Source organism: Oryzias latipes, chromosome 6, assembly GCF_053564925.1.
Source record: "Oryzias latipes strain Hd-rR chromosome 6, Olatipes_Hd-rR_3.1".
Classification (NCBI taxonomy): Eukaryota; Metazoa; Chordata; class Actinopteri; order Beloniformes; family Adrianichthyidae; genus Oryzias; species Oryzias latipes.
In genome coordinates, this window is record NC_136242.1 from 29,776,930 (window position 1) to 29,798,726 (window position 21,797).

Genomic DNA, 21,797 nt, shown 5'->3' on the forward strand with positions numbered 1-21,797 from the left:
GGCATCATGGGATATGCAGCAGACAAATCTGTTAATAATTGACATGATTCTATCATGTCAATATGGACCAAACTCTCTGAGGAAGGTTTCCAGTACCTTATTGAATCCATACCATGAAGGCGGGGTCAAACCCGGTAATAGCAAGGTGTACCTTAAAGTGACAGGTGAGTGTAAGAATAAGTTGTTTTTTCATTTAGAGTAAAAATCTCAATTTTGAGGGAAATATTTAGAAATTCATGTCTCTGGATAAAAACTTGCAGTTTTATTTAAAATTTCTTCAGATTTAGAATAAAGCTGTTTTCAATCCAATCCTCTGATTTTGTTGATGAAAAGATGAAATATTAATTCAGCTTAAGTTTTAAAATATGGTTGATTGTTTTGTTGTTTCTTTTAAACATGATACATAATTCCCAATTTTTGTAAATATGCAGAAATAAAGTGCCTAATTATCGTCATTAAGCCTTCATTCCCCAAATTGACAAAAAAAATACAAAAACCAAACTCATCAATGCAAACATAAGAACCACATAAGCAGGAGGAGAAGCTAGACTCTTACCCAGGTTTGGAGAGTAAAAAAAGTATATTTGCAAAATTTATTGTAAATGTGAATAAAAACATGTTTATTTGAGGGAAAGGGGCATGATTGGCAGTGTTTCTGGAATGATCTTTACATGAGAGCATCTCTCAGAAAGGGGGGTCCTGTATAAAAAGTGCTGTGATTTTGTGAAAGTGTCACGTGTTTGTCACCGGCTGGGATTAATGAAACGCTTCGGTTGCGGTCCGGTCGGGTCAGGACAGCGAGGGCAGTGGAATCCCAGCTGCTGTGTTTGTTAAAAAAAAAAACGCGCCTGCTTCCTTTTTCCTATACCTGTTCACTCCCACAGGAGGAAGTTGTAGATTCTCTTAAAAGGGACGCGCCAGAGCAGTGGACTCACTCTCGGGTGTGACGCGGCGACAGGACCGGATCAGAGATGCGGCTGAACCAGGTGAGTCAGTGTCTCCAGCTCGAGCGCACATCTTCTTCATAATCGCATCTTCACTCCAGCTCCTCATCTGCGGTCTGTCTGTCTCTCTGCCTCCAGATTCTCATCGGGACTGTTTGCCTCGTGGCTCTGTGCGCGTGCAAAAAGTGTGTCAGCGTAGATGACCTGAAGAAAATAGAGGAGAAGGCGATGAGAAAACACGGCATCGGCATCTGGCAGCACAGCATCTCCTCTCCCAGCTCAGACGCAACCGGCTGTCCGGTTGACCTTTACCAGAACTGGGACTCCAAAGATGAAAAGAGATCCGTCTCCCCCTGGAAATACACGTGAGTTACTCCTCCTCTTCATCCTCATCATCATCTGAGAGTCTAGGAAAATCTTTGGAGCCCATCTTTTAAGACTTTGGAGAAGATCTGGAAGGAGTTGAGACTCCACAAAACCTGAACCCAGATGGAATCAGTTGGATTCATCTTTCTGCTCCTTTTTCGGTTTAAACAGTTTTTTTTTTTTACTTGAGTCGCTTTGAGATGTCAAACATGTTTCTTCCTTTTTTGTTTTAGTCTTTACATTCCTGCTAATATAAAACACAAAAATGTATTCAGATGAATCCAAAACTTCATTTAAAAACAGCTAAATTTGTTTAGTTTCTGCCTGATTTTACAACTTTACATAATAAATTAAATTACTTGAGTAGGTTTTTTTTTTAGCCATTATCTTATTTATATTTACTTAATGCTATTTTTAGTTTTGGAAATGCCACCCTCTCACTATTCTTTCAAAAAAGAACCTTGTGTTAAATGTTAAGTAAAAAATAAAAACTGGATAAAAACCTGACGTACAGATATCAAACCCATCTGAGTCTGCAGAAACCCTGGAAATAACATTCATTAAGCCCAAGCTGCTGCTGACAGGAGGAGCTCCTGCCTGGAAGCGTGAAGGGAAAACCCCAGCTTGCTTTGCATCACCGCAGCTCCAGAGTGGAGAATCAGAAGGGATGAAGAGTCTTTCTACTTTTTGTTGAAGTCTCTTTACTAAAACAAACATAGTTTAATTCCCACAAAATAAAGGTTAAAAAGATTAGCTTAAATTTAACATCAGTCCGAAATTCTACCTGCAGCCTTTACAACAAAGTCGATTCAATTTTATTTATATTGCCCAATATTAAAACAATAGTTGTCTCACTAAACAACAAACATTCGATCAGTAAGCAAATAAATGAAATGTTGCTGCCCAATTTGTTAGTGTGGTTTTGCAGTACCACCACTAAACGATAGGTGGCAGTATGACTCCCACAGCTGATGTATCAACGTTCTGATGAAGCATCCATGTAAATCAGCCTCAGATGTGGCGTCATCCAGAGACCACTCATCACGCTAAGCAGAGTCTCCATGCCGAGCAGCAGATCTTAAATTTGTATTTTCTTTTTTAAGCTTCATGATCCCTTTGTTTTTTCCAGGGAAGTCACAAGGGAGGGTTACTTCCCCCCCTCCTACATGGAGGCCCAGTGTCTGTGTAAAGGATGCATACTAAAAGAGGGCAACAATGTCATTGAGAGCCACAACTTCAACTCCAAGCCCCTGGTGGTGTCCCGGATGTTTCTGAGACGAGTCCTCTGTGAGGGCGGGAACAACGGCACGGCCAAGACGTACAAACTGGAGAGGGTTCAACTGGATGTAGCAGTGGGGTGCATCTGTGTCAGGACCCGAAGCTAGGGGGGGCGCTGGGGAGTGTGTGGTGATGGTCTAACGAGCACGATGCCCTGGGGCACCGGTTTCACCCCCAGGAAAGAAGCACTTAAAACTTAACAAGTCTTCAAAAACCTGATTTTATAATAAATCTATTTATTTTTTATTTATTTGAGCTGTATTTGTAGGCCGTCTCGGTCCCTGAACACCAAGTAATTTTCTGCATAATGCAGCTGAAGTTGGTGTTTTACTGCCTCTTTATTTTACTTATTGATGCTATGTCATCAACAACTAGCTATTGTATAGTTTTTGTTGTTTTTCTGCGCAGCAACACATTAACGTGGACTAATTATTGATATTCTTTATTTCTTGATGAATGTTATGAGCATTTAGACTAACTGTAAGCCGATTTCTTTCTGTTGAAAGTTTATGTCAAGTGAAGCTTCTTCGAAGCAAACGATCCCATTTATTTCTTTATTGCACCATGAAGAAAGATGCAGACATAGATGTTTGTGGTAAATCCAAAAGGAATGGATTTTTAACGTTTAATATATTTAAAAAAAGAACAATGTAATGTTTTATTTATTTTTTATATTTCCAAATAAAAATGAATTGAAAGCAAAATCATTGTCTTTTTCCTCTTTGTGTTTTTTTATGGTTTAGTGAGTTTGTTGCCTATTTTTTTATCAGTCTTGTCTAAACACATTTCTGTGAAAGCGTTTTAACCCTTGTGCTATCCTATGACCCCACCCTTACATTTACATGTTGTCCCTACCATGACAAAGGTGGATAAAGGTGGAAAGATTTCATGTAATCCATGGACACCAGTGAAGATCACAAATCATTGAAGAGAAAAGCTTCAACGCACTGTCTAGTGGGTCTAGATGACCCAACTCCAAACGTTAAAGTGCCTAGGATAGTACAAGGGTTACACTTTTCTCACATTATTGCAATGTCTGTAGAAGCATCCTTTGATTTTTATCTGAACTGTTGCCGCTGTGTTTGGATCAGTGGTCCTCCCTGAAGGAGGATGTTCTTCTTCTTCTTCTCCAAAAGACGGAAGCTGAAATGACCACAAGAGCAGAAAAATGATCAGGAGTAACCCATCATTTCTGTCACATGACATTGATGTCATGGTCTTCATCTAAACCTCTGCGATGAATCTTTCCCTTTTCTGTTTCACAGGAAGTGTCGAAACACTTGTGTAAGATTTCCTTTTTTTTTGTCTTTTTGGTCTTTGGTGTAGTGGTTGGCACTCTCTACTCTGTCTGTTTGCACGTGTGGGTTTTCTCTGGGCACTCCGGCTTCCTCCCACAGAGCAAAAACAGGCTCTTGGTTAATCGGTCACTCTAACTTTTCCCTTTGAGTGTTAGTGTGTGATCACCCAACAGCAGCTGGGTTGGCTCCCGTGACCCCAAAGGGGGATTCAACAAGTTTAGAAAAAGAATTTTGTTTCCAGAAATTGTTTTTATGCTGATAAAAGTTCTGCTTGTGTTAAAAAATACATAACTTTTTTCTTTTTAACTTCCCTGGTAAATCCGTCACAGTAGAAGAAGAAAAAAAAAGTCATTAATTAGGGGAACTCTGCTGTTCCAACAAGCCGGGTTCATGGGAAAAAAATAACTGATTGGTATCAGGAGTTCTTGAACCAATAATAAGTGTTTCTTTTGGATTTTTGTTGGACAGAATTGAGTTTAGTCAATTATAGCATCGCAGTTCCACACCATCACACCACCACCTCCATGCTGGCTGCTCCTCTGATGGATTTCTGAAATGCTGGCAATTGTTGTAATAAATGGAACACACCTTTCAGAGAGTTCCTCTTTCATCTCTTCCTGTTTCTTCACAAGTTTGGGGGATAATCCCGATGTTTTGATCAGCAGAGGGAGAAGTGTCTTTCTTTTGGTTCAAACTTAAACTCTGACTCTTGACTGAGACTCCTCGCAGAGTTCCACCTCGACGCGAGTCCTGGTTGTGCTTTTGGAGTCATTTCAGTCGCTCCTTTCTCCACGTGGATAAAAAACTCGCTGTGGTTTTCTGAAGCACCAAAGCTGGAAGTCGTTCGAGCTGAAACATTTCAGTGATTTCTGTAACCGTTGTGCTATCCTAGCCACTTTAACATTGGGAGTGGGGTCATCTAGACCCACTAGACAGTGCTCTGAACCTTTTTTCTTCAATGATTTGTGATCTTCACTGGTGTCCATGGATTACATGAAATCTTTCCACCTTTATCCACCTTTGTCATGGTAGGGAGAACACGTCAATGTAAGGGTGGGGTCATCTAAGATAGCACAAGGGTTAAAAGACTTTGCATGAGAATTGTTTTTTTCTGTCAACTTCTGGTCTGATAAATTCCACTTTCATTGTTTTCAGAGGTCTTGTGCTTTTAATAAGGTATTTTTCAATATCCTTTTGATTTTCTTCTTAACCCTTGTGCTATCTTAGATCTATACTGACAGTGGATTTATACCAGAACTGTTATCAGTTAAATGTGTCTGTCGGAGGCAGTGAATTTAGAAGATTCAGGTAAACTTCTAAAAATAAATACAAAACAGCACCGTTATAGTTTTTTTTCTTTTTTTCTTCAGGCTTTTGGCTGAATGTTGGTGTCTGAGTCTGTGCATACATGAATTCTTTTTTTTTATATTTTGCAGAGCTTCTATTAAAATGGGGTGTGTTAAAGTGCAAAGCTGAGACTGAATGTTTGTGTTTAGATCCTGAACACGTTCTGCTGTAAGAGCAGAACCGGTGACAGATTTTATATCAATATGTGTTGAAGAGTGTTCTGCCGTTTGATTCACAGCTTTAAAGAACCATTTTGACTCTGAAGTTTGGAACATGGAGGTAGGGATGGGAGTTCAGGAAGAAGCGTGTCAGCTGTTCTGGTTCCCTTTGGTTCTTAAACGCTCATTAAGACAGATGAGTTTGTGCCCTAAAGTCTGGATGCATCCTTAAATCTGGGAACTGAACCCGTCAGAAAATGAACCTGGAGGGTGAAATATCACATGAAAATCTGTTTTAAATGTTTGCAAAGCTGAAAAACACAGACTGTTTGAAATGAAAAAGGCACAAGGCAGAAGCTGAATAAACACATTGGATTTTGTTCAGAGCAAAAGGGAAATAGACGAAGTTCAAAAATGTTAACAGAAAGAGATGTAAACTATCAGAGGGAGGAGAGGCGGAGCTATGGATTATAAGGGTTAAAAGACTTTGCATGAGAATTGTTTTTTTCTGTCAACTTCTGGTCTGATAAATTCCACTTTCATTGTTTTCAGAGGTCTTGTGCTTTTAATAAGGTATTTTTCAATATCCTTTTGATTTTCTTCTTAACCCTTGTGCTATCTTAGATGACCCCACCCTTGCATTGACGTGTTATTCCTACCATGACAAAGGTGGATAAAGGTGGAAAGATTTCATGTAATCCATGGACACCAGTGAAGATCACAAATCATTGAAGAAAAAAGGTTCAGAGCACTGTCTAGTGGGTCTAGATGACCCAATTCCCAATGTTTAAGTGCCTAGGATAGAACAAGGGTTATGCTGATCTAAACCCTCATGGCTAAAGGTTGTGTAGTTTTTTAGATTTTTGGGAGTTTTTCTTTTTTTTTTGCGATTCACGCTCCATCTTTGTTTTAAACCAAAACATGTCATATAAAAATAACTTGAAAGTTAGAAGGTGTTAAGCCAACCTCTCTAATTGTTTCTGCAGAAAAGTAAATTATTTGGCAAAAGAGAGACTTTGATTTTTCATGTTTATTCTCTTAAAACAAAAATAGATCACATGAAAAGTCTAAAATTATAACATGTTAAATTATCTTAAGACATTTTTGAGAAAGTTAGGATTTAGTCCTGCTGTGTGTCAAGAAGTCTCCTCTGAAGTGGCTAAATATGAACAGTTCACTGTCAAATGTACAAAGCAGCTTCAACCATGGATTTCTTCTTGACCAAAAAAATAAAAACCTAGATGGTTTCTGAAGTGGTCCAATGAGGGAAAGCCTCACGATTAGGTTAAACTAAAAAAAAATAGAAATAAAAAGTGCTGACAGATGCGTTCAGAAACTAATAGTCAAAAACACAAAAGGTCATAACATGCACATAAACTGTACAAACTGAGTTCAAATCTACGTTTTTCTACAACAAACTCAGTTGCTGCTCTGTCACGCAGGTTAAGCACCATCTTGAAAAGAAAGAAAAAACAGCAGGAGGCGCCACTGTGCGACCTAAACCACAAAATCCTGAGAGCAGGAAGTGTTGGGACACGCTGCTGCTTTGCTGACTGTTTCTTTGTGACGTAATTATAGATGTGGCTGACAGCTTGGAAAAAGGAGGCGGCGAAGGACTCTTCTCGTTGTTGTTGGACTTCCTGCTCAAGTTGAAATGCTCAAAAGCACTGCGGTCTGCGTGCCGACAGGCCAGTCAGGTTTCAGTGCCTCGGGCCTGCCAGGCGGGGAACACCTGCGGAAAACAATTTCAGTGGCATGCTTCCAGCGAGAAACCGTTTAAACTGACATTTATTTTCTTCATAGTGCTCCAAGACATCACAACGACCAACCTGGAGTGGCCAAAAGGGGAGGACGGGAGCTCTTTAAAGAGGGAGGGGCCATTCTTGGACCATGGGGGCCTCTGAGGCCCATGTGGAATGGAGGGACGTGAGACAGCAGGGGTCCGCGGGACATACCAGGACCGGCGTAAGGATTGTGTGAGAGCAGGGGGCCGCGAGAGATGGGGGCCCCCGACAGTCCGTGCAGAGAGAGCAGGGGGGGAGGCTTGGTTTTGAGGTGAGAACCTGCAGGAGAAAATATGACAGAAACACAAAGACGTGAAAATGATGATCTGTGAGGCAAATTGATGGAACCTGATCCTGATTGTCTTCAGAAAGTCTTTGTTGAAGAACTGAAAACTTTAAAAAAATATCTTGATCGAATCGATGGTCGTATTGAAATTCAACCGTGCACATGGGCACAGAAAACCTTTTTCCGATTAGAACAAACGTTCACATGGTCTCACTTTCAGTCAGAATAAATCATATGGGCATGCGCAGTAGTGTTGAAAATACCAGAAAAGGAAAGGAGTTCCACTGTAAACAAATCTTGCTGTCATCTACGTTTATGCAGCAGCTCGGTAATATACGAGACGATCTTCCAAACGTGCTTTTATTACTGTCATGAATATTATGAAGGGCCTGTTCGCTCATCATTTTATGTTTAATCCGTTTGGTCAGTGCTTTTTCTGTTGAAGAACGGAGCTGGAAGAAGCCAGGACTAAGAGAGGCTAACACGGGCTAACAACATTTAGCCTTTGATGGACATAAAATCCATGCGGGAAACGCCGCAATCTGCATCTTGGCTGCACGTAAATATATGGAATAACATCCGCCTTTATTTTGTCGGGACACGACTGGAAACACAAATCCATGCGTTTGCTTGAAGAGTTTCTAAGAACTGAGCGACATCCGCTGTGTGAGCTGACGGTCGGACACACGGTTCTCCGAGAGCGGCAGCCGCTAACCCAGAGCAGCGGGATGAATCGCAGTCCGAATTCTCACACACATAACAAAACGCAGATGTAACAAAGCATCCTCCCTCCCCTCAAACACAGTTATTAATCCAGCTGCTCTGCTCAGAGACACAGTTCGCTCGGTCCACCTGCACCCAAACCAGGACCGCGCAGGGTCCAGACGTCACGAAGCGCTCCTCTCCGGCACCCCCCTCGTGAGGGATATAAGAGAGGGGAGAGGCGAAGAGCCAGCGGGGCGAGAGCGCCGCTCTGGGCCTCCGCAGAGCAGCGGGTCGGTCCTGTTTGAGTTTCAAAGCTTGATCTGGAGCGCCACACATTCCACATTCCACCCCACCTATCTCGATCGGAAAGACATTTTGATCAGAACGAGTCTGATCGGGGCAGAATAATCCGAACGGCGTGTTTACACAATGCATTTTTCTTCCGATCAGGCATTCTTTCCGATTACTTTTGGCCACGTAAACGCAGCTACAAAACTACACAAAGAGAGAGTTTGTGTGAGTGCAGAGCTGTTGAATAAAAGAACAGCTGAACTGGAGACGTCTTTTTACCTGGTGAAGGTAGGAGCGGCAGGGGTAGAGAGGGGGAGTGCTCCCCCATTAAACCCGCAGGCTGCGGCTGTAAAGGGCGAGGCGGGGTGGGAAGCAGAGGAGGCGGTTTTCCCAGACCTGAAGGAGAAGCATTTCCCCCGTCCGCCTCTGCATTTGAGACTGAAGAGACAGAACGTTGTTGACGACAGACAGGAGGACGACCGGAAATCGAGAGACTTCCCCTCAGTCTCACCTTGAACGTAGTTCTGCCGTGAGGTGACGTACTCTGAGATGATCTCTAGTTCCTCGGGGTACACGTGCACCCCCTCCGCCAACAGCCGCAGGAGCTGCCGGACTTCGGTGGGAACGACGTGGCGCTCAATTTTCTCTCTATCCAGATAGTCGTCAAGCAGCTGAGACGCCTGCGCCGCGGTGTCTGCGGGGTCCCGTGGAGAGCGGTCTTTGACCAGCCCGCGGCTGTACTCCGCCTGGACCAGCTCCATGGCCTGCTCCTTGGGCATGTTGCGATGGACTGGGGGAGGGCAGGAGGATAAATGGGGAATTGTTAGGCGGGAAAAAAAAATGTTGACAAAACGAACCGAAGCATCTGTGTGTTTTTCCCTTTTTCAGGCTGAACTGTGTTTTTTATGAAAGTTTGCTTTGAGGGGTCAGACTCTGAAAGGGGATGAAAACGTTTAGTTTGAGGGGGTAAAGATATTTTGGGGGGGACGGGAAGTATGTGACCTAAACTTTAGAATGTGTACTCTAAAGTGATGTGATTCCTGAGCGCAGATTAAAAACGTGTTTAGGGTTCGTTGGGTTTGATCAGTGTTGGAAAGGTCTCACTGTGTGGGAGGACCGTGTTCACATGCAATATTTGAATGACAGAAATCAGTGAGGTGCAACGCTGCAGAGCCTCATTATGGAGAACTGAAATGCACATTTGGGTTCAAGGGTGAGTGTTTTTGCAGCATTTAAGACATATTGACAGTTTTTCAGTAAAAGTTTTAGCTTTGAACGTGTTATACATAGACTATAAATGAGAACTGGACTGAGTGACCCCCACCGGCGTTCCAAACAGGAAGTACCTGCTGATCCTAAGAAGCCTAAATCCCATAAACAGTTACCATATTTGTCAGAATAACCATTTTGTCTCCAACCTTTTTTAAACATGTTTTTGATCATCTAAATATTGTTCACAATATTTTATTTTGAAGTGCAAGTTATTAAAGTTATAAACTGACCAATCAGATGCCTCAATTAAAGAAGGTGGTGCCTGCTGGCCCCACATCCAATGTTCAAACATTTGATTGACAGATTCTCCCGAGCCTGCCTTTAAGTGGTGGGGGTGTGGAGTTCCACCAAGGGTCACTCCTGACTGGCGAGAGTGGTTGCAATAGAAACGTTGACTGATCACTGCATCCTGATGACAACTAGCTCCAACATTAAAATTTAAAAAATAAATAAATAAATAAATAAAGGCGACTGAAGTGCCTTCATTTGGTTGGAGCTGGAAGTCAGTCATTTTCTATGGGTGATGTCATACTGACTCGGTCCAGGTCTCACATACAGTCAATGGTTTTCTGAAAGCTTTTTTTTTTTTTCTGAGGTTTGAGGTGAGGTTTGGAGAAGCTATATGGTGAAAGGGGTGAGGCAGTTTTGGCAAGTCAGAAGGAGTACCAGGGGTACGGACTTACTTTTGAGGGACTCTGAGAAAATGATAACAGTGCAGGAGGACAGAGCTATGTTTTTCTGCTCCACCAGTATACATAACGGCGAGCCATCTGCTCGGACATCCTGCAAGGCCCGGGTCAGGCCTGATTCCGCTTGGAGGTAGAGCATTTCCACTGACAGGCCGCGCTCCTGCAAGCACTGGCTTAGCGATTTGGGGTATTCCCTTTGAGAGGAAGAAAAACACTTTGTTAACTTGACATTTCTGCCCGAAGGAGACTGGACTGGCACAAAGAGGAACCCTGAGGTTCATGTCTGCGGGGAGCACAGTCTGCTGAAGAAAATGTGCAACAAAAACATGAAGAGTCATAGACACACGTGTGTTTGTGCGGCACTAAAGCCTTTCAGAAACGATTGTTTTAGTGACTCACATTCAGCAAGAGCAAGTGATGTTTGAGTTGAGAAAAAAAAAAAGAGGGCAATGTTAACACTTTAAATAAATTATGAGGTGATAATTTTCCAGACAGATTAAAAGTGGACACGAGGAAACAAAAACATGTAGGAATTATGTTCAGAAACCTGTCAATTCCCCAAAGATAAATCAGTTGTTAAAGAGCAGGACGTCTATCAGAATGATTGCTGCAAATTACAGGATTACTTTTCTATTTGGGAAACAATAAAGTTGAGATATAGAAGAACTTTAAACATGTTGCACATTGGTAAGTATGGTTCTTGCCCTGCTTCATTTGAAGAAACGGACTGCAGAAGAATCCCACATATTAAAGCCTTCCACCGGGCTGCATACTTGGCATTGTTTATTATTGCTCTGTGATGTGATCTCTTGAACTATTTTTAATTGTTTTTAAGGTTCTGATGAGGTTTTCTGTCCTGAAGTTTCTCTGATCCTGTGAGGTTGTGTGTTTTTTGAGGGAGAAGAAATGATCAGTAGAAAAGGAAAAATTTCAGATTCTGGTCCAAACAGGATCATTGTAATGATTCAGCTTTTTTCTTTCACATATTTAGTTAGTGGCTGTCTGGAAATCGGATGACCATGGTGTGATAGAAAGCTTAAAGGGGTTGTGACTGACAGTGGATTTATACCAGAACTGTTATCAGTTAAATGTGTCTGTGGGAGGCAGTGAATTTAGAAGATTCAGGTAAACTTTTAAAAATAAATACAAAACAGCACCGTTATAGTTTTTTTTCTTTTTTTCTTCAGGCTTTTGGCTGAATGTTGGTGTCTGTGCATACATGAATTCTTTTTTTTTATATTTTGCAGAGCTTCTATTAAAATGGGGTGTGTTAAAGTGCAAAGCTGAGACTGAATGTTTGTGTTTAGATCCTGAACACGTTGTTCTGCTGTAAGAGCAGAACCGGTGACAGATTTTATATCAATATGTGTTGAAGAGTGTTCTGCCGTTTGATTCACAGCTTTAAAGAACCATTTTGACTCTGAAGTTTGGAACATGGAGGTAGGGATGGGAGTTCAGGAAGAAGCGTGTCAGCTGTTCTGGTTCCCTTTGGTTCTTAAACGCTCATTAAGACAGATGAGTTTGTGCCCTAAAGTCTGGATGCATCCTTAAATCTGGGAACTGAACCCGTCAGAAAATGAACCTGGAGGGTGAAATATCACATGAAAATCTGTTTTAAATGTTTGCAAAGCTGAAAAACACAGACTGTTTGAAATGAAAAAGGCACAAGGCAGAAGCTGAATAAACACATTGGATTTTGTTCAGAGCAAAAGGGAAATAGACGAAGTTCAAAAATGTTAACAGAAGAGATGTAAACTATCAGAGGGAGGAGAGGCGGAGCTATAGATTATGAGGAGGATGCATCTCTACGGTGATGTAAATCCATCTAAAATGACAGAAAGTTTAAGTCAAATAGGTGATTTTAGGATTTTTTTTTTTTTTAAAGAACTCATGTTTTACTTTTTTGTTTCTTTTTTTTAAGAGCAACATCCTTAAAAGCCCTCATTCACCAAAAACTCCTGGGATGTCATGTTCTGCTGACGCCATCACGCAACATGTGAGGGCCCAGACCAAGACAGAGAAGATGAATGTAAGAATGACCCTTTGAAAAGACTGATGTGTCTTTGGGGTGAAACTGTTTAAATTGTAAAGTTTATGTGATTCATGTCCTGGAAAAAACATTTATAAACCCAACAATGTTGACGGAAATTATGAAAAATGTGCAGATGAAGGAGGCCTCGCTTGAAAAGATTTGATTCCTGCAAAAGAACCGATGGAAGGAACACTCAGGATTGTTTCTGTGGAATTGTGATGATGATATTTTATTTTTTGGTTATTTATTATATTATTAATGCTACAGAGCAAGAGACTAATAACGTCCTGTGCTGTGATGATGAAACAAAAAAAAAAAAATCCTCTTAAATGCAGTATCGGTTTTGACCACCAGGTGTCAGTAATGAGATCATGAGAATGTTGCCGGGGAAAAAAACACACCTGAATATCTGCATTCTGCTTGCTCTAAATAGGTTTGAGTAAACATTTAATTAAAGTAACTACATATCCCCTTCATTTAATACATGTCATCGCTCAGTTTTTGATTACTGTAAAGCACAATCTCTGCCTTTAAAACAGAAGTTAAAAGGTTTTAAGTGGTATCAAAAGGCAAAGTTTCTGAAAACACCTAAATGATTCAATTCAATTTGAGACCCTTTCAAACCCACTAAAATGTTTACATTTCAGCAGAGAAATGACATGAATGCTGCCTCAGCTGTTGTAGTTTCAAATCTCTGCAGGAGGTAAAGAAAGGTACTCACGGACACTCATTGGTGATGGAGAGGACGACGCAGTCGGCCGGCTTCTTCTCCTCCTGCACCTGCTTGTAGAACTTCTGGTACAGAGCTTTGCGTCTGTCTGACGGAGAGCACACCTCCGACTTGGCTGCAGGTTAGCAGAAAACAACAGGGATTCACTACAGGTAGGAGCTGTTTTGATAAGATGTAATAATGTCTTCGTTTCATAATTCATGTTAGTTATCACAGAAAAGTAAACTAAGTTTGAGGTATTCGACAAGAAAGTTAAAAGACTAAAAAGATTTTGCTTTCAAATTATAGAAATGCAAAGACTCACCAGCCGACTGCTGCTGCTTATATCCCTCAAACTTCTTTGCGGTGCCACTGAAGTTCTGCATTTGTTCTAACTCCTCATAACTGTCAGAAAAACAACAAAAAAAACATTTACAAGATGCCCACTAGTGTTATCTAACGAGGACAATAAATTAAACCTAAACTATTGATTCAGATATATATGTAAGGTAAAAGTTTGTTCTAAATAGTTAGATTTTTTATTTTTAAATCCTACTCTAATCATCTTTTGATCAATTTTTAAAGTGTTTCCCAGTCGTCTATTAATTATGATTAAGTTATTTTTTTTGCCAGTCATTACCAACAGCTGCACAAACAAAGCAGCGAATAGATGTGTGACTACAAACAAACAGCAAATCACAAAAAGCCACTTGTAGCTGCATCTTTTTTTTAAACACTATTTTAGCAAAAATGAAAAACGCCGGGTTGCATTAAAAAGGTGGAAATAAAAAAAATTAAAATTTGAAGTCAGAATATTTTAGGAAGTCTATTTTTGCTTAAATAATATGTAAAAAAAATTTATTACAGTTGCTGATAAGTTCCTCTGACCGGTTTACAAAACGTCAATGCCTGGGCGTCCATGACGCTTCTCTGCTTCTATCGTCCTGTTGTGACCGCAAAGAATTGTGGGATTTAATTTTCATCACCTCTTTAGAAAATAATGCTCTGGTGTTTCTCCTGCTAATAGTTTTTTAAATAAAAATATTGACTTTCTTTCCTTTATATTTTACCAAAACACAACGTTCTTTACAAATGAATGTGTTAATACTTCTGTATTTGTTTCCACTTAGTACGTGGATGTTTTTCAGAAGTGTTTTCTCGGACACACCCATTGATCATCAAAAAGACAAGCAGTTTTAAGACATTCCTGTCTGCGTCAAATGCCGTCAACAGGTGTCTACTTGTGTTTAAAGAGCTTTTACTCAACTTAGTGAAGACTTGAGTTTAGAGCGTTGAATCAGGGGCGCGGGAAAGCGTGCCGACCACGCGGGGGTTACTGAAACACCTGGAAGGCGCAGGTCGTACCTGTCCAGAGCATCCTTCAGCTCGCTGCTCCGCTCCTCCCTGGTCGGGTACGGGGCTCCTCTCCGGAACAAACGCAGCTGTTGAGCACTGCAGAACACAACCAACTTCATGAGAGAGGCACCTCAACAAAGTTAGCACATTAAGATTAGCCAATTAGACGAAACAAGCTTTATGTGCTAGCAGGTCAACAGCTATTTTATGCTATCGCTGCTGCTATGCTAAAGACCGCGAGTCCTACCTCCCGTTTGAGCTACTTGAAGGCCGCAGCGCGCCCGCAGCTGACTTCGCCCACGCTGACATTTTACTTTAACTCTAAATTCCTTTGAGCAAAACAAAACAAAGTAGCTTAATGAACTGAAATTCGAGATCTTCCTTTTAAATGTTTCTTGAGTCTGTCCACACGAAACGAAGGGGAAAAAAACTCTTCTTCTTCTCGAAATAAGCGGCCGTTCGAACCATCTTATGGACGACTGCCGCCACCTGCCGGTCATGCAACGAATTGAAAAAAATAATCTAGCAAGAAAAAACTGAAGAGTCAACTGTAAAAACCACTAATTACTTATTATAAACGAACATTTATTACTACCGAATATAAACGCTGCTTCTGGAAACTAATAAAACTGGCTGCTAAGAAATAAGAAGGGCGTGGTAAATAAATAGATTTTAATTTATATAACTTTTTTCCTAAAATCTATTATGTCAAATAATGTATTTTATACAACCCCACACTAGCCTATTTTAATTTTTGAATAATAATAATAATAATAATAATAATAATAATAATAATAATAATAATAATAATAATAATGCATTTTATTTAAAAGCGCCTTTCAAAACACCCAAGGTCACCGAACAAAGTTAGAGGTAAAACACAATAAAATCACAACATGTTAAAAACAATAGATAAATTGGATTCATCAGCTGACAGAAGATGAGAAATTGTGTTGAGCTTTAACAGATAGGTTTTGAGACTGGATTTAAAGATCAAAAAGGAGTCAGTGTTATGGAGGTCTGGGAGGAGAGAGTTCCAGAGTATGGGAGCAGAGCGACTGAAGGCACGGCTCCCCATGGTGACCATACAGGCCGGAGGGACAGAGAGCTGAAGGGAGGAAGAAGACCGAAGAGAGCGAGAGGGAGGGTTAATATGGAGGAGATTAGAGAGATAGGAGGGAGCCCGGCTATGGAGGGCTTTGAAAGTGTAGAGAAGGATCTTGAACTGAATCCTAAAGGCTACTGGAAGCCAGTGCAACTGCTGGAGAACGGGAATTATGTGATGGAAGGAGGGAGTTCTGGTGATGATGCAGGCAGCTGAATTCTGCACCAATTGAAGCGTTTTGAGAGTTTTGTTGGGAAGACCAAAGAGAAGAGCATTACAATAGTCGAGATGAGAAGTGACCAGACTATGAACTAAAATGGTTTCAGCAAAGACCTTTTAGGTATCTTTCTGTGCAAAAAATAGAACACCTTTAGCCTTACGGAGAGCAAGTTAAACTCAATTGTCTTCTGTGTTTTCGACTATATTTACCTGTCATATAAACCCGTCAGAAGAAATATTTGACTGAAATATTTGTCCAAAATAAAGCCCAAATAAAATCTGTGTTTTTACCTAACAGCAGTAGATATCTGTGTCATGATTTATCTTTTTTCATATGGGTAAAAAAAAAAAAACAACTAAACATGATTATGTGATAAATGTATAAATGTTGCACAGGTTTGGTAATTTGGTCATATTTTATTTTATTAATCTTTTGTTGTAAAATACTATTCTTGATGACAAATCCTACCAATGGAATGCTTTTTAAAGGTGCTTTCAAATAGCGTCACATTTGTAGGGAACATGTTTCTGAGTTGTACAGTTGAGCTAAAAAATAAAAATAAATTGCCCCACTTCTGTGAATTTCCTTATACCTTCACTCTGAGAGACAGAATGCGAATACAGGGAATCTCATTGTTTGACTTTTACATTTTTTGTATAATGGTGCAGTAATTGGTAAAAAATAAATAAAAAAAAATCACCTCAATAGTTTGTAATGCAACCCTGGTTGTTAACAACAAAAGCCAAAGGATTCCTGTAGGTCTTTAGTAGGTTTTCACTGTAACTGTAATTTTGGTCCATTCCTCCATGTGGATTTTCTCTAGAGCTTTGTCTGTTGTATTGGGGCTGTTGCTAGGCAACACAGACTTTTAATTACCTCCTCACGGTCTAGACCGCTCCAGAAAATGCTTTTTGTCGCCACTCCTTTTTCCCGGGCTATGTGTTTGGAATCATAGTCATGCTGGAACATTCAGCCATGTTTTATTCTCAGAACTCTCACTGACAAAAGAAGATTTTTGACCAAAATCTCACCATACTTGGCTCCATTCATCCATACAGATCAGTCGTCCCAAAGCACGATGCTTCCACTTCCATGCTTCACAGTGGGTATGGCATTCTTGGGATGCAACTCAGTATTCATCCTCCTCCAAACCACATCAACTGATGTTTATACCAAAGAGTTTCATTTTGGCTTCATCTAACCACACGACCTTCTCCCATTCCTCCTCTGGATCATCCAGATGGTCTCTGGAGAACTTTAGAATGTGATTTTCCTGTATTATTATTTTTTCATTCTGTCTCTTACAGTTTTAGTGTACCCATGATGAATGTTAAAGACATCTAATCTTCTTAATTGGAACAACTTGCAGGACTAAATCCTTTTGGCCTCGCTGTATGCGGATAGTTGTGTTTTTGGGCTAAAATTTTTCTGGAAAACCACAGAAATGTCAAACTAAACAGACTCAAAGGAAAGCAAGTATAAGGTCTCAGAAGAATCTTTGCTCTGATTTTCACCAAATCCCATTTACTAACCCCCCCAGAACTCCCCCCTCGACCTTGTTGCCAATGCAGTGGATATTTTTCTGATGCTTCAGTTTGGCAGTCGTAGGAGAAGGAGCCAAAAAGGTCTGATCTCGTTGGACTCCTTTGGACCTCTTGTGTCTGCAGCTTCAGGAGAAAATTCTGAGAGAGTATTTAAAGTCTGCAAAAGTCTTCTGACAGAAATGCAGAAATGTTTTCATTTTCACATCAGAATCAGCAGGCAGGCAGTCAGCTGATGTAGCTGCAGGCAGTTCAGTGCTGCAGGATGGACAGTAGGTTGTAGGCGATGGTGCGCCGGACCACTTCTGCCATGCCGTGTGTTTCTTCTTGGCACGGCACAACGTCTGGCTGGATGAGACATGTTCCGGACGGCGCCGTCTGCACGTTCCACTCTGGCAGGAAGGCATCTCCTTGCAGCTCGCAGATGTTATGCAGGACGCAGCAGGCGGCCACCACCTTCGGCATCATGGACACATCGATGTCACTCTTCTTCAGCAGGCACCTCCAGCGTCCTTTCAGCCTCATGAAGGCGGCGTCTACCACGGAGCGTGCAGACGCCAGCGTGAAGGTGAAGCGGCGTTGCTCTGGGGACAACTGATGCTCATCGCTGTAGCCTTTCATCAGCCAAGGCCTCAGAGGGAACGACACGTCGCTGATCAAATGGACGGGAATCTCCACGCCACCAGACAGCACGGACTTCTGAAAGAAATCAGCAACTCTCAGCTCACCCAGGTCAGATCTTCAAGACTCTGTTCTCCTCAGAGTCTGATTTGCTGGATGGGCTCACCTCTCTGGGGAACAGGTAGCCATCTGGGCGGTCCTCAGCTTTCAGGTACAGGTCCGAACTGGACAGCACGGAGGCGCTGCTGTTGCTGCCAGGCCAACCCGCATACACGTCTGTGAACCTGACAAATGATTTCACCTGATTTAATCAAACGTTAGGTCAACTGGAACCATCAGAAGCTCCACTGATCCAGAGGAAAGTCAACAGGTGTTGGTTTGATCAGTCATCAGTGGAGCCTCGGGTGTTCTGGGACGGTACCGGAGCCGGTGGTCCACCACGCCCTGCAGAATGACGGAGTGCCAGCCCCTGGCGTTCACGTAGTGGTCCGGGTTGTCCCGCGGAGGGGCGATGGGGATGTGTGTGGAGCCTATCGCGCCTGCGCACATCGGGTAGCAGCGGTCCGCAAAGCCTCGGATGGTTTCGTCCAGCTGTTGTCCGGTCGGAAGCGACACGAAGCGGCGGCACAGCAGCTCCACGATGGCCGACGTGACCTGCCGCACGATGATGCACACGGTGGCGATGCCCACCCCGAACGTGTCCGCGATGGAGCGGTACTCCCCGGACCGGGCGAACCACCACAGCGTGATGGCCAGGCGGCGGCGCGGCTCGATGGGCGTCCGGTAGTTGGTCCGGCGCCGCTGGATGCTCGGTCCGATCAGCTTCACCAGGTAGTCGAACGTCGATCGGGACACGCGAAACTGCGCCTTCCACGCGTCCTCGTCGTACGACTCGGCCGTGGCCCAGAAGCTCTCGCCCCGTATCCGCCGGCGGGCCCAGATGGGTCTGCGGGTGGTGGGGATGACGCTGAGGATGCCGGCGATGGAGGACAGCAGGAAGGCTCTCCTCCGTCGCAGGTATTGCCGCCGCCGCCGGTCCCGGTCCAGCGCCTCCTGCGTCCGGCTCCGCCTCAGCACGGCCGCCTGGAGCCGGCACATCTCGGACAGCTGACCCCCAAGCAGCGGGGCAGAGCCAGACATGAACACGGAGCAGAGGAGGACTGCGGACCGAGCCGCCTCCTCCATCTTCAGATCCAAAACAAACCTCGGCGCACAATGATGACGCAGCGCGCGACCAGGTGCGTTTCCACCGAGAGAGCGATGGGCCCCCCGGGGTGGCCCCCCGAAGTTCTTTGAGGCCCTTTACTGCTGCCATGCTGAACTGACCCCCCCCCCCCCCCCCAATAAAACCTCAATCAATAAATCGATTAGGTTGTTTTTACAGAATTGGTCGGCTTTTTGTACGCTAGAAACCTTAGTGCCATAAAATCCAACATGATGAGATCTGATAATCCCTGTAATTTTAAGACCTACTCCAATCATCCTTTGATCTATTTTAAAATTGTTCTTATTGGTCTTTCAATTATGATTATGCTGTTATTCGCCAACATAAAACAAATGCTCGCTTTTTAGAGAGCAGCACTAAGTCATTAGAAAATCACCTTTGACTTGTGGGCAGGAGTAACCGCACCACCCCTTCTCCCAGTTGCTGAGAGCTGTCAGTTTCCATTCTCTCCCGGTAGCTTACAGCCCCTGAAATTCCGAACCATGCATTACCTGTGAAACAAAAATGGCGAGAAATATTGGAACTATCCAGCCGTACAATTTTGAGCCAGATGCCAGCTTAGTCGAGGAAAACAAAGACGTACATGAATCTATTTGTCTGTAAGTGGCTGCACCAGAATCGAAGCTTGTGGTCTTCCCATCGTATTTTCTACATCTCAAATAAGCTCTATTTTCAGACTGCATTTTTTCATCTGCTCCTAATTCACAACGATATGAATTAAGAAATACTCAGAAATGCAACTTTCATCTTCAATATTCCTCATATACTTCCTCTATCAGGTCACAACAACAGAAATACAATTTTTAATTAGCGAGGATCCTAAAGGTATATTTAACCAACAGGTTCTGTAAAACTGAATATACAATCCTGCAACCAATTCTTTTACCAGCAGAGGGCGCTCAAACCATAACAAAAAACCTCAGAGGAAAGTCACGAGAGCAGACTCTTTGACCTGCAGGTTTGGATTCTTTTCTGCATCCTTTGTCTGACTTATGTCCCTTATCCTAAAAAGTAAAATTAAAGCACATCTGACTGTGGTGACCCTTATTCTCCACGTTTGACCCCTAGGAGGAGCGTAGAGCCGCAACCCTTTAACCCAAAGTGTCAAACAAGCATTTGGTCCTGGATTTAGTATGACCCAACCTCATAATATCCCAAATTCTTTATGGCCCAACCCCACAGTCTCTCAGTCTCAGGGTGGAGACTTTTGGCATTGTCATGTCTTCATGATGAAGATCAGATCAAAGCATAAATTGAACTGACAGACAGATCCCCTAAAACTCAAAATTTAGTGTCAGAAGTATACATTACTTAAGGTGGTGTACCTGTATTATGCTTGTTTTTTTTAAAACGGAGAAATTTTTATTTTCCAAGTTTCCTTACTTTTTTTGACTTTTACATTTTATTCCCAATTTCGGGGAAATTAAAACATTTGAAACACCAGAATTTGTTCATAATTTTTGTATCACCATAATGTGATCGTCTCAGTTAAAACACTGACGTGAAAAGTGCTGACTATACAAGTTATGATGTTCTTGTACTGCTTGATGGAATGACCCACTTTCATGTAATCAACCCCGGCCACCCAAAAAACCAGACTGGATACACCGGGAAGGCAGAACTCCTCTGTGACAGCTTTGCACTGTGACAGACGGCTTCTCCTTCTGCAGAAGTCTAACAAAAGTTCTCATCTCTTGGGTGGTTCTTCTCTTTGTTAGGGAAAAGTCATAACCATGACACATTCTATAAACTGTAGGTTATCGATCAAACATATTTAAACCGCTGCTCAGAGATTGTGACATTATTTTATTTGTGACTTTTTTATTCTTCCTTAAGTAATTGTTGGATAGCTTTACCTGAAACATTCAGTATAAATAAATGTGTCAGTAAAGTGACTCGTCACCAAACAGAGAAATGTCCGGATCATTTATTCTCTGAGGTCTTTGGTCCTTTCACCGCTTCTTATCAGGTTTTTCTTCATGCACATGTTAGACTGTCTTGTCTGACCAATAATTTTCCAGATGACTGACAGAAACTGTTTGTTTGTTGTGGTCTTGTTTACCTGAGTTGGGTAAATAATTTATACGTCAACTAACCCTGTAATTCCATGAAAAAATTGACAGAAAATTATATTTTATGGAATCAAGATGTTTTTTAAAGGTTTTGACGAAATCCACAAAGAAAGGTTGCAGTTATAGTTGAGATAAAGATCAACTATGATACGTTGGGGGATTTGTTGTTTTTGTTTTTGTTGTTTTTGCACACAACAATATAAATACCCCATATTTTTCCACTCTCTCAAATTTGACAAACGTTTTTCAGATGGTTTAACTGAATTATGAAGAATTAATTATCGACAAATTTAGCATTCTTTCAGTACAGCAAGTTATTTAAAAAAACAAAACAATAGATGAGTTATTTTCACTATAAAGTTTAGAAAATTAGCAAAACATTTCCCGCCGAAAGACTTTTTGAGATTTCACGGAAGGAACCATTTTGTACTGGAAAGGCCCTTCTACTGCCTCTACTGGTATGATGATGAACTACAAGGCAGAAAACATGGACCAAGT

The 21,797-nt window shown here is 41.9% G+C and overlaps 3 protein-coding genes across 3 annotated transcripts; 1 reads left to right on the forward strand and 2 right to left on the reverse strand.

Moving 5' to 3' along the window:
- The first annotated feature begins 843 nt into the window (after positions 1-843).
- Positions 844-2,767, forward strand: il17c (interleukin 17c). The gene is given in 4 exon segments (NM_001204794.1): positions 844-970; positions 972-986; positions 1,083-1,309; positions 2,440-2,767. Coding segments are annotated over 3 exon segments (498 nt in total). The 5' UTR covers positions 844-970; the 3' UTR covers positions 2,696-2,767.
- A 3,639-nt stretch (positions 2,768-6,406) lies between these two features.
- On the reverse strand, positions 6,407-15,008 carry si:ch211-216l23.2 (nuclear receptor coactivator 5). Its single transcript, XM_023956002.2, has 9 exons — positions 14,763-15,008; positions 14,525-14,611; positions 13,485-13,564; positions 13,172-13,295; positions 10,413-10,612; positions 8,969-9,247; positions 8,737-8,895; positions 7,221-7,454; positions 6,407-7,123 (listed from the first exon to the last, which is right to left on the reverse strand). The coding sequence occupies exons 1-9, from the start codon at positions 14,822-14,824 to the stop codon at positions 7,092-7,094; spliced, it is 1,257 nt and encodes a 418-aa protein (XP_023811770.1). The 5' UTR covers positions 14,825-15,008; the 3' UTR covers positions 6,407-7,091.
- Positions 15,009-16,803: 1,795 nt separating this feature from the next.
- LOC105354259 (uncharacterized) lies at positions 16,804-21,521 on the reverse strand. Its single transcript, XM_011476390.4, has 3 exons — positions 18,424-21,521; positions 18,169-18,286; positions 16,804-18,080 (listed from the first exon to the last, which is right to left on the reverse strand). The coding sequence occupies exons 1-3, from the start codon at positions 19,185-19,187 to the stop codon at positions 17,634-17,636; spliced, it is 1,329 nt and encodes a 442-aa protein (XP_011474692.1). The 5' UTR covers positions 19,188-21,521; the 3' UTR covers positions 16,804-17,633.
- Between the last annotated feature and the right edge of the window lie 276 nt (positions 21,522-21,797).